Below are 12,293 nucleotides of genomic sequence, written 5' to 3' on the forward strand. Positions count from 1 at the left end.
AATAATGTGGACACTGTTGCATAGCCTCACGGGCTCCCCGCATGTAACAGGGTGAAGTCTGGACACTTAGCTAGGTGCCCAGTTCAGATCAGTAAAGGCTGGCTACTGACTTCCGAGGCATTCCCCATGTCTGTCTCTAGTCCACGTGGCCAGCCCGGTGCCCGTGAGCACGTCTGACTCCAGGCAAGGAGGCTGCTGCTCTGTGCCCCCAGCTCCTCACCCTTCAAAATGTGTGCTGACCACACTAGTGGTCACGTGGCAGCAACTTGTCACTGGCCCCTCACCAGAGTGTCCCACCTCTTCAGGCCTTGAAGAGGGAAGACAGAGGAGAGAAGATTCCATTTCCAGACATTCCAGCATTCCCCAGTGGATAAACACTGTAACCACTAGGTACTGTCTTAAATCTAAGGGTCACCATAGAGCTGAGCCATTGTCAGTGCCTGGCCGTCTAGTTCCTCTTTATTGGAGTGGCCAGGACACGGCGGGTAGGGGGAGCACACTGGGGACTCTGCTTACAGCAATTAAGACCTCCAGAAATTTGGGACTCAAATTTGGGAGTCGGTGGAGGGCACTGCGGAAGCCCCTTGCCTCCAGACCCGCTGTTGGAGTAAGGGCTCGGCCGGGCCAGAGTGTGCGGCAGGGCGTTGCGTGCAGGTCCTCTCCTTCCAGCTCCCTGAGGGCACGCGCTGCGCGGGAGAGGGAACCGCGGCCTGGGTCTTTCCTGCCTTCGGGGCCTCGGCAGCTTTTGAACCCGAAGCGAGGAGGACCGGGACGGCCCTGGCTCAGGCGCCCTCTCCAGGGTGGGGGTCCGCACGCGCCCTCCCAGCCCCCTCGCTGCAGGGGTACCCGCCCCTCTCCACGCCCCCGGCCTGGGCCCGCCCCCGCGCCTGTGTCACGGCGGGGCCGGGGGCGGAGAGCGGCCGGGCGGGACATCCGGCCCAGGTCCCTCGCCGCGCCCGCCGGCTGCCCGCCGCCCGCTCCGGTGCCGCAGCCCGGGAGTCGGCTACCCCCGCGCGCGCCGGGGCCTCCCGCCAGCGCTCCGCTCCCCTACCCCATCCCGGCTCCGCGGGCCCAAGCCCTCGGGCCCGCCCCCAGCCCGAGCCCGCCTCCCGGGCAGCCCTCGGATCGGCCGGGCCCGCGCAGGCCCCCGCCCCGGGAGCACGATGTTCCCCCGCCCGCTGACCCCGCTGGCGGCCCCAAATGGCGCCGAGCCCCTGGGCCGGGCGCTGAGGCGGGCCCCACTGGGCAGGGCCCGGGCCGGGCTGGGCGGGCCGCCCCTGCTGCTGCCGTCCATGCTGATGTTCGCGGTTATCGTGGCCTCCAGCGGGCTGCTGCTCATGATCGAGCGTGGCATCCTGGCCGAGATGAAGCCCCTTCCCCTGCACCCTCCCAACCGCGAGGACGCGGTCTGGCGTGGGACGGTCCCCAGGCCTGGGAGGCTGTCCCTGGATGCGGGGGACTCGGACTTACAGGTGAGGCAGGACGTCCGTAACCGGACCTTGCGAGCAGTGTGCGGACAACCAGGCATGCCCCGGGACCCCTGGGACTTGCCGGTGGGGCAGCGGCGCACCCTGCTGCGCCACATCCTCGTGAATGACCGCTACCGCTTCCTCTACTGCTACGTACCCAAGGTGGCCTGCTCGAACTGGAAGCGGGTGCTGAAGGTGCTGGCGGGCGTCCTGGACAACGTGGACGTCCGCCTGAAGATGGACCACCGCAGCGACCTGGTGTTCCTGGCAGACCTAAGGCCTGATGAGATTCGCTACCGCCTGCAGCACTACTTCAAGTTCCTGTTTGTGCGGGACCCCTTGGAACGCCTTCTCTCTGCTTACCGCAACAAGTTTGGCGAGATCCGAGAGTACCAGCAGCGCTATGGGGCTGAGATAGTGAGGCGGTACAGGGCTGGAGCGGGGCCCAGCCCTGCGGGGGACGATGTCACCTTCCCCGAGTTCCTGAGATACCTGGTGGATGAGGACCCTGAGCGCATGAACGAGCATTGGATGCCCGTGTACCACCTGTGCCAGCCTTGTGCCGTGCACTACGACTTTGTGGGCTCCTATGAGAGACTGGAGGCAGATGCCAACCAGGTGCTGGAGTGGGTGCGGGCACCGCCCCATGTCCGATTCCCAGCTCGCCAGGCCTGGTACCGGCCGGCCAGCCCCGAAAGCCTGCACTACCACCTGTGCAGTGCCCCACGGGCCCTGCTGCAGGACGTGCTGCCTAAGTATATCCTGGACTTTTCCCTCTTTGCCTACCCACTGCCTAACGTCACCAGGGAGGCCTGTCATAAGTGACCATGGGTGTGGGCCAGCAGTTGTTGGGGACTGGTTTTGACAATGCCACCTTCTGTGTTGCCATAGAGAGAAACCCTGGCTCTGGGGCCTGGGGCTTCTCCAGATGCCTAGGTGGGAAGAATTGCCCTTGGAAGTTCCTTATCCAGGGTGGGTGCACACAGTGCTTCAGAGGCCAGGGTTAGACAGATGGCCTGGTGCTCTCCATAGGGGGATTTCTTGGGAGCCAGTGTGATCCTTCTTGCCCTGGCAGGGCTAGATACCAGTTTGCTAGTGTAGCAACACACCTCTTCTCAAGACTGGCTGCACGGCCCTGCCTGCAGGGGTTGTGCAGTCCACTTGAGCCACCTTAACTTAACCTGTAGCCAAACCCAGAGGAGGCACCAATCAGGAGATGACCACAGCCGGGGGCCCTGTGGCTCTGATCACCCGTTCATCCACTCCATGTGCCTCAGGACTGGAGTCAGCAGTCGTGCCTTTTTAAAATGACTTTTGTATCTTTCCGCTTCAGACTTAGAATTTCCTACACTTGCCGGGTTCTTTCCCTTTTTTCCAAGGAAAGGAAAACTGAAAGGGGCCTTCCAGGACCTGGCCCTGCAGCATCCAAAGACCCCTGTGCCCAGCCTCTTCTTGGGACTCTGGGCACTCTTTCCCATCCCCCAGGATTGTGACTGTGGCCTATGTATCTGGCTGCCACTTTTCTGATGCATTTATTTAAAATTTGTACTTTTTTGATGGAACCTTTGAGAAGGCTTTGTTTTCCTAATAGCTGAATTTTTAATAAAGCCATTTTGTATACAAAGTCAACATCTCTGATTCTCCCTTTGAGCTCCTGTGTGTCCACCAAGACCCCCTGATGTCTCTTTCCCCAGGTCAGGAGAGGGAGCTTGAAGGTAGAGAAGGTAAGACAAGCTGTAACTTGCTAGGGCTATTGCAGTGGGCCATCGTCATACCATGGAGCCCTTGGGAGCTTCCCATAAGCCATACCGGATCACTGACTCAGCTTCTGGGATGCCACCAAAGGGCAAGCCCCATTAGGAATGGCTCCAGGTCTAGAGCACATCTACACGATTATTCCCTGAAGCTAGGTAAGAGATATTCCTCCTCTTAGGCAGGAATACTTCTTGACTGAGGAGGCTCTCAGATGAAAAGGGGGATCATCGTGCGAACAAGGGGAGGTTATTCCTGGCATTGAGAATTATAAGGAAGGCAAGAAGGTTGAGTGAGGGGCGGTCTTTTGCTGACTTAGATTCAGAGGAAGTTGTGGGCAATGTGGGAGGAATACAGTCAGGGTAGTAGAGGGCAGGCCTCAGTGTGACCGTTCCCCACTGCTCTCCAGAGATCCCAGACCCACCAGGAGATGGAGAATAGGAGGCTGTGCCAGCCATGCCCATGGGAGAGATTCAAGGTCAGAGCTGGCTTTTCTCTGTTAGTCCTATTTCATACATCCCCAGTGGGAACTGCTGTACTTCAGGGACCTGGGGCTGTGGTGAGAAGTGGTGCCAGAGGGGGTGAGGGACGGAGGCGGGAAGAGCCTCCTTGCCAATGTCACTTACACCTAGCCTTGCTATTGGCCTGACTTTGGAGGAGTAAAGCAACCATATTCCCCAAATTTGGGGGAGGGGGCTCCTATAGTCACTCATGTTTCTCTGCCATGACTCACCAGGAGGCCTTAACTGATCCCCTGTACAGGACCTGATCCTCAGGTCCTGGGATTTCACCTCAGATAGCACCTACCATGCGCTGCTGTATCTATCCAGTTACTTGTCACTCTCTCCCACCAAGAATGTGAATTGTGGGAAGTTGAGACCGTGTCTGTCCTGTTCACGTGACATTCCCAGAACCTAGCCCAGGGGGCTGGCAGGAGGTCGATGACCCAGCAGAACCAAAGTGCACATCTCGCTGTATTAGAGACGGCACTGTGCTTGGAGTCTTCTGGACCGATCAAGTCCCACCTCTACTCCTCACCAGCTGCCTATCTCTCGGAGCCTCCGTGTGCTCCTCTGTATTGTGGGAATAATAATGCCTATCTTACGTAGATCGCTGTGAGAATGAAGACAAAATGAGTTAAAGGGCCCATCCCAGCAGCTGGCTCCATAGGTGTTCTCTGAAATGCTAGTTGAACACCTGATCCCTCAGAGACCAGTGGGGACAAGGGAGAAGCCAGGACACTGCATCCACCCAGCACTGGAGAGCGGAGCTTCCTCTGGGCAGGGCTTCTCTGACCCATGACCCACTTCCTCTGCTAACCAGTCAGATCTTCTCTGAGCTTCTGGCCCCTCAGGAGCCTCCCACCCCCACCCCGCCCCCAGCTTCTTCCTCCTTTGCTGGGAACTGCCACTCCGGACCCATAGCGGCTACTCAGTCCCCCTTCCCAAAGCCCTGCAGCCTGGAGCCCAGCTGCTGTGTCTGCTTCATCTCCTTTCAACCTCACAACAGCCCGGTTCTACAGGTGTCATCCTGTTTTACAGACGTGGAAACTGGCACAGAGAGAGTTAAGTATCCTGCCCGAAGTCCCACCCAGGTCTGTGTGCCTCCCAATTATGGGAGCAGGTGCAACCCAGGTCCGTGTGCCTCCCAAATTATGGGGATGGGGGGTGTGTGGAGAGTGACACAGAGAGAGAGAGAGAGAGAGAGAGAGAGAGAGAGAGAGAGAGAGAGAAAGAAGAGAGAGAGAGAGAGGGAGATATGGAAGGTGAGGGGAGAGAGAAGAGGGGATGGAAAGGCTAAGGAAGATGAAGGGTGAGAAGGGTGAATGGGGGTGGATTTAGGGGTGTTTGCACACATTCTCCCTCTGCAGTTCTTTCATTCCTTCATTTGCAGAGAACCCAATTCAGCTCAGCTGACATTTACCAGTCCCTGCCCTGGAGGAGTGGGAGACGGATGAAGTGCTTGATGTGGTTAGCTTCTTGGCTACTCTCGGCCAGGCGGAAAAGGGTGCCAGGCCACAGAGCACCCTGACAGCCAGAACCAGACACCTGTGGTGTGGGGAGGAAGGTCTGAGGTAAGAGGGAGAGGGCCTCCTGAGGTGAACTGCAACCTACCGTCGTTCTTCTCCCTCGAATCAGCCCCTGAGGGACTTAATTTGTCATCTACCTTTCCTTTCAGGAGAATGGACTTCTTAAAAGAAGCTACCACGGAGGTGGCAGAGAGTTGTGCGGGTCCAGCTAACCCTAGTGGGGCTTGCCTTACACTGGGCACCCGGGCCAGAGCTGGGGGTGTGTGACAGCCTCTGGGTCACCAGGAGCGGGGCAAGGGCATTCTCGGGACTAGATGCCTGGGCTCTTTCTTCTTGGGATTCTCCCTTTCACTGGGTCTGCCCTCATCCCCAGGAGCCAAGCCCTACGCCACTGCCTGGTGACTCTGAAGAAGTCCCCAGACAACTGAGTCCTCCTGGGCAAGGGGGATGAGGCTAGCAGCTTAACTTCTCTCAGCTGAGGGTGATGAACAAGGAGAGGGGAGGAGCCCAGAGGGGCCCGGCCCTCCAGGTCTGGGTCCTGACTCCACCTCCAGGCTCCACTTCTGGGTCATCTTTGGAGGCGTCTGAAGCTACCGCCCAGAGACCACCTCCCCTTAGATTCTAAGGTCCTTTCCCCTCCCCTTCCCCCTCCTACCTCTGTCCCACACCCACCGCACGGACCCTCTGCAGGAAGCAACAAGGTCCAAATGGAGTCGCTGACCTGCCCTCTGGGCAAATACAGAGCCCTCACCTTTCCCAGAGGCTGAAAGGGGACCAAGCCTGCGGGCCCCCTCCCAGGATGGATCCAGTGCTTTTATTTATCGAACCAGTCCCTGCCTGGCTTCAAACAAGAGGAGAGAAATTCTTTCTCTTCCTAAAGGGAAATAAGAATTAACGATAGGTACTCTGAATTGAGAGCACCTGTGCCAGCCGTGCTGTGAAGTGCTTTACATGCATCATCCTCTTCCTTCTTACAACAGCCCAGCAAGGTAAGTAAAAGTATTCCCATTTTATAGATGAAGAAAGTAATCCTAAATGACTTGTCCAAAGAGGTGGTGGCATTGAGATGAAAATCCAGCTCCGGCGAATGCATCACGAATTATCCAGCTCATTGCATTTGCTGATAAGCATCTTGTTCATTTTCTCTAATTTTGGTGTCCTTCTCCAACCCTCTTTCCCAACACTCCACAGACCTCTCCAGCTATTATAAAATTCCCCAGATTTGCCCACCCTGAGAATCTACTTTCCAGTAGATCCAGACCATGAATATAGTATTTCTGTTTCTTTTTTTAAAATTTTATTTATTTAATTTATTTATGTTTGGCTGTGTTGGGTCTTCATTGCTGTGCGTGGGCTTTCTCTAGTTGCGGCGAGTGGGGACCAGTCTTCGTTATAGTGCGCAGGCTTCTTATTGCGGTGGCTTCTATTATTGTGGAGCACGGGCTCTAGGTGCGTGGGCTTCAGTAGTTGTGGCACGCAGGCTCAGTAGTTGTGGCTCACGGGCTTAGTTGCTCCGTGGCATGTGGGATCTTCCTGGACCAGGGATTGAACCCGTGTCCCCTGCATTGGCAGGCGGATTCTCGACCACTGTGCCACCAGGGAAGCCCTAGACCATGAATATAGTAGATGTTCAGTCGGGTCTTCCAAGAAGCAGATGCCAAGGCAGAATTAGACGTGCAAGAGATTTACAGAAGAGGGGCTTCCCTGGTGGCGCAGTGGTTAAGACTGCAACGAAGACCCAACGCAGCCAAAAATAAAATAAAATAGATTTATAGGAGAAAACAGCTGTGAAGGATAAAGGGGGAAGGGAGCAGGAATAGGCAGGAAGTGTCTCCTGACACTTGTGAAAGGAGAGCGGGAAGGAAGAATTGGGTGGGAAGAGTCTCAGATTACAGTGCAGCTCTAAAAATCTCAGCAAGGCTAGCGGCAAAGGTTGCCTATTGGAGGAGTCCTCCACTGGGCAGAAATGGGGGACATGAACATTGAAGCAGACTGAAAGGTGCAACGGCTGGGGACTATCCGCCAATAACACTTCTCACAGCAGGTTCTCTTGAAAGGAGATGTGAGCAGGGCACCTCCCCGGCTGCCTCACAGACCCAATTTGGCTACTCCAGCTTACGGGCACTGGTCCCATAGGTTCTGTTGACATAACGACCTTTTCAACAAACAGAAAACAGCTGTTGGCCTAGCAAGAGCCTCTAGATGTCTGGGGGATCTTGAACTAAACTCTTCCCCATGGTCATTCCTTGGCTTTATAGCAGGACTGCTGACCCTGCTCTTTTTTTGGGCTTTGGAAAACATGTACCATCATCGTGCCCAAATGCCCATACTGTCATTTTCAGGATGTTTTCTTTGCAGTTTACCCAACTCACTGCAGGTTTTGATTATCTTTGGTTTGTGTCACTGTCATTAATTGGGTGGATATTGGTGATCATCTTAGCTTAGCTCCCATCTCTCATAGGCTCACATCCTTTCAGCTGAGAGCAGATTCACCCCAAAATTGAGTCTGGCTGCTAGAGCCCCAGACTTCCCAGGGGATACAGTCTAGGCTTCCTCCCAACATTATCATCCAGCTGGACTTAAATGCCAGAGGCAGCCTGAGAGGGAAGCAAAATTCCCCTAAAGGGAGCTTCTAGGGATCTTCACGCCCAGGAGCACCAGGTGTTCTGCAGAATCCCCCTACTGAGCTCTTCATACTGCCTGGTCCTGGACCCCTCTGCACAGGAGTCCGCACAGAAACAAAGAGAATCACAGCATTAGTCCTGATCGTGCCATTGTGAGGAGATAAGGAGAACCAAGGTCACGCCAGGTCTTCTTCTGCCCCTCAACCCTCCAGCAGGAAAGCTTTGCCAGCCTCAGCCTTTGGGTGGGGCTTGGGGGACAGAAAAACATGAGGGGCTTGAGGAGCTCAGGAAGGAGGAACCTGTTGTATTACTCCTACCACTGGCCCTGCAGTGCCCCCAGACCTGCTGGGCCACTACTTCAGTGACTGTTTGCAGCTAGAGGGAGCCAGGTTTCAATCTCACAGCAGCCCAGGGGGCAGGAAGTCATCAACTATCCACTGGATCATTTCTCCATCTGCAGCCCTGGCGAGTTGAGCTGCCCCTAAAACCGCCACCAGAGCCCCAGCAGAGTCCCAAGAGTCCAGGCACTGTGACCAGAGGGGCCATCAGAACAGAGGAGTCCATGGGAGCTGGGGTCCAGGCTGGCCCCTGAGTGCTGCTGAGGGCCACAGGCTCCCTGGAGGAAGGCCCAAGAACAGTGGGTTTGGCTAGGCAGGGGTGGGGGGAATGGGGCAAGGCTTTCCGGTTGAGGAGCTAAGCCAAACCGGGCGCCAGCTGATCCCTGGAAGTCCAGGCATACCTCCTTCACACACACACCCCTCCCTGCCTCCCAGTGAGAGGAGCTATAATGAGCCTCTTCTACAGAAACTGCTGGATTCAGTGGCAGGCTCATCCCCTGGAAGGTGGGGGTGGTGGTGCCTGGGTGCAAGTGTCCAGCAATAAAAAGAGACCTGGTCTGACAGATGAAACAGAAGACTGGCCTAACTAAAGCAGGAAAGCCAGGAGGGAAAAGCCAGCACCTGTGCAACTTTAGGGGCGGAGTCTTCAATTTTTATCCACTGAGACTGCCCTCAGCCCAAGTACATACAGATAACAAAATGAATAGATGGAGAACTGGGGGAACGATGGGCACAGAGGAGGAAGAGAACAAAGAAGGGGACTCAGAGTCACAGCTCAGATGCCTGGCCCTCCCTGAGGCTTTTCTCAGCCACTGGCCAGTTAGCCCCTTCCTCCTCTGAAATCCCATGGTCCCTAATACATACTTCTAGGAGAGCTTTCAACCCATGGTGATACTTGTCTACCCCTGCCCTATAGGCCGGGAGTTTCCCAAAGACAAGGGCCAGACTTTGTTTCTCTTTGTATTTGTAGCACATAGTAGGTGCTCAATAAAGGTTGAATAAGTGGAAAGTCAGATGATTAGATGGATGAATACATGGATGTATGAATGGATGGATGGATGGATAGATGTGTGAGTAAGTGTGTGTGTGTACATACATGAATGGGAGGATGAATGGCTAAAAGGATAAGTAGTTGGATGGATGGATGGGTGGATGGATGGATGAGGAAGTACATGGATGGATAGATGGGCAGCAAGGGGAATAGAGGAAGAAGAACTTCTGTAGGAAGAGAAATCAAGAATCACAGTGAACATCTATCTGGTGGTTAGCATATTGCTTCATAAAAGGAGAAGCCTGGAAGGGAGGAGAGATGTTCCACTAAGGAAACAATAGCACAGGTTTGGGAGATGGAGGAAGCAGCTGAGGCAGGGCTGGGTCCTGGGCTTGCTGAGATATAGGAGGGAAGGGGTGCCATGCAGGCTGGCAGGAACATAGGTGAGGGACAGATGTCATGAAGAGTAAAACGGAGAGAGGAGCCTGGGAGTCAAAGTGTGACCATGTGAATTCCCCAAAGGGAGGAACTTTCAACAGTCAAATGGCTTCCCTAAAGCAGAGGTGAAAGGGGGCCATGTTCATTTGTTCCTAACCCATTCAGGCTTCCGGAGGAGGTGGGTCACAGCCTCCAATGGTTATTTGGGAGGGAGTCCCTTAAGGACACAGAGTGACCCGATTCCTACATTCCAGACTGTGCCACGTGCCTCTGATGATCTGGAGCAAGTCCCCTCTCTCTCAGTTTCCTCACTTGTTACCTTCTCTACTTTGTGGAGTTATGGGGACTTGCAGACCACACGAGGAACGGAGTTCGACATGGCATAAAACTCTGCACAAACAGAAGGCTGGGGAGCGGCAGTGGGATGAGAGCTCAGTAGTCCTAGATTCAGATGCTTGCTCTCTTGCTCAGACACTTACTAGCTGGGCCAAGCGAACAAGCCTCTGAGCCTTTTCCCCCACAATTGAAATGAGCAAAATAACATCTGTCCTGAAGAGTTGTGAGGTTTCAAAATAAGTCACAGAACATGCCTGGCGTTCAATTAATGGAAGCTAATATTACATACACGGGATTAATCAGGGCTGCTGTGTGCGACTGGATGGCCAGTGCCTGGACATGGGCTGGGTCTCCCAGAGGAAGGAGCACCTCTTTCTCATTCTCACAAAGGTACCGTCTGCTCTCCAAGTTCCTCACCTGGGAGGCTGCAGCCATCAAGCCTGGGATTAAAAGTGTCCTTTCCAGCTCTAATCTCTTACCTTCCACAGAGAAGTCTCAAGGCCAGGCTGTGAACACGGCCGATGGCCTGGGCTGGGCCAGCCAGGATGTCCTCCTCCCAGAGGTGAGAGGAGGAGCTCTCGCTCTGTGTCAGGGACACCGTCATCACCCCTTGAGGGGCAGGCAGAGCAGGAAGGCCCCAGCACACGGAGTCCTGCCACCATCCCGGGCCAGAGCCTGTCATTCCATTTTCTATAGTCATTCTTTTGGTTTATGAAATCATCCCTTTGTAGATGCAAAGGTCAAACAATCATAGTTGATTAACTATTTACTTGTGCCAGGCCCTCTGTGAAGAGATGTCTGTATACCTCTTCTCCTATCTTTTATTTTGAAAATGTTCAAACCTACATGAAAGTTGTAAAAAATAGTACAGTTAGCACCCATAGACCTAGATTCATCATTTCACATTTTGCCACATTTGCTTTATCTCTCTGTGTATATAAGTTTTGCTGAATCATTTCAGGATAGACTACAGACGTCGTAATACTTCACTCTCAAAATATTTCAGCATGTATCTCCTAAGGAAAAGGGCATTCTGCTCTGTAACCCAGTACCACAATCAAACCTAAGCCGTTTTACATTAATACAACAGTATTAAATCCATATTCAAACTTTCCCAATTGTCTGGATAATGTCTTTTGACTTTTTCTTTTTTGAACCAAATCAAGGATCATGCCCTGTGTTTAGCTGTCATGACTTCTTAGTCTGCTTTCATCTAAAACAGTCTCCCACCTTTCTTCCCCCTCTTTGGTCTTTCATGCCATTGACATTTTGAAGCATTCGAATCAGTCATTTGCAGAATGTCCCTCAATTTGGATTTTCGGATGGTCTCCTCCTGGTTAGATTCAGGTTTGCCTGCATGCTTGACGCTCCTAGTGACTCTCTGATGGATTTTACTGCTCCATTTTACAGAAACGGAGGCTGAGGCTCAGAGAGGGCTGTCACGACACAGCTACTGAGAGGCTGAGCCGGGGTTGATGCAGAGAGCTTGGTTCTCAGTCTGTGCTCGTTCTCCACATTGCAGGGAGCAGCTGGGAAGTCTTATCCCTTGGGTTCTTATGATGGATTTGTTTACCAGTCCCTTTTAGCGCCTTGACCATGAATGGAGAGCAGATTTTGACAGGAAGTCAGAATAGTACGGGAAGAAGAGGGACACCCCAGGGGAGGGGCACCTTCAACATACTGTGGTGAACGCTAGCCTTCATAGCCTGGCTGGAACACCCAAAAGCCCCTTTAAGCTGTTTTAGAAATTTGACTCTTTCTGCCCCCTTCTAGACCTCCAGGGGAAGTGATGGGGCACATCATACACACACATACCACATGCCACCGACTACCAAGGGTGTAACAGTCTTCCGGGTACCATCATCAGTGAATTCTTTCCTATTGCCTAGCAATCCTAGGGCATTTCAGCCCTTCCCAGCCAGAGGGTGTGTAGAGAGGGCAAACACGTGACTGGTTGGGTGTCTCTTGCTCAGGAGGTCTCCTGGCCCTACTTCCTCTTGACCAGTTGCCTAACGACTAAGGTGGTCCTTGTGCTCTGTGTGGTTACTCCCTTCCTCATAGGAGATTAGCAGAATCTCTTTAGGGCCTTTCCTGCTGTCTTGGAAGCCACACAAGTGCACTATAGAATGTGGGGCTCCTCCCAGGGAGGAGTTCGTGAGAGCTAAGGGGAGGATACACATCTCACCCTGCAGTGAATCTTTAAAGAGAAGAGGGTGAAAGGAGAAGATCCAGGTAAGAACATCATCATGCCAGGACAGTCCAGCTTCTCATGGTATGGTGCCACAGAGGTTCAGAGGTCTGCTGGGTTTGGGTCCT

At 53.9% G+C, this 12,293-nt stretch overlaps 1 protein-coding gene across 1 annotated transcript; it reads left to right on the top strand.

Annotated features, from left to right (window-relative positions):
* Positions 1-973: 973 nt before the first annotated feature.
* On the top strand, positions 974-3,065 carry CHST14 (carbohydrate sulfotransferase 14). Its single transcript, XM_079913529.1, has one exon. The coding sequence runs from the start codon at positions 1,164-1,166 to the stop codon at positions 2,292-2,294; it is 1,131 nt and encodes a 376-aa protein (XP_079769655.1). The 5' UTR covers positions 974-1,163; the 3' UTR covers positions 2,295-3,065.
* Positions 3,066-12,293: the final 9,228 nt, after the last annotated feature.

Source organism: Stenella coeruleoalba, assembly GCF_951394435.1.
Source record: "Stenella coeruleoalba genome assembly, chromosome: 2".
Taxonomy (NCBI): Eukaryota; Metazoa; Chordata; class Mammalia; order Artiodactyla; family Delphinidae; genus Stenella; species Stenella coeruleoalba.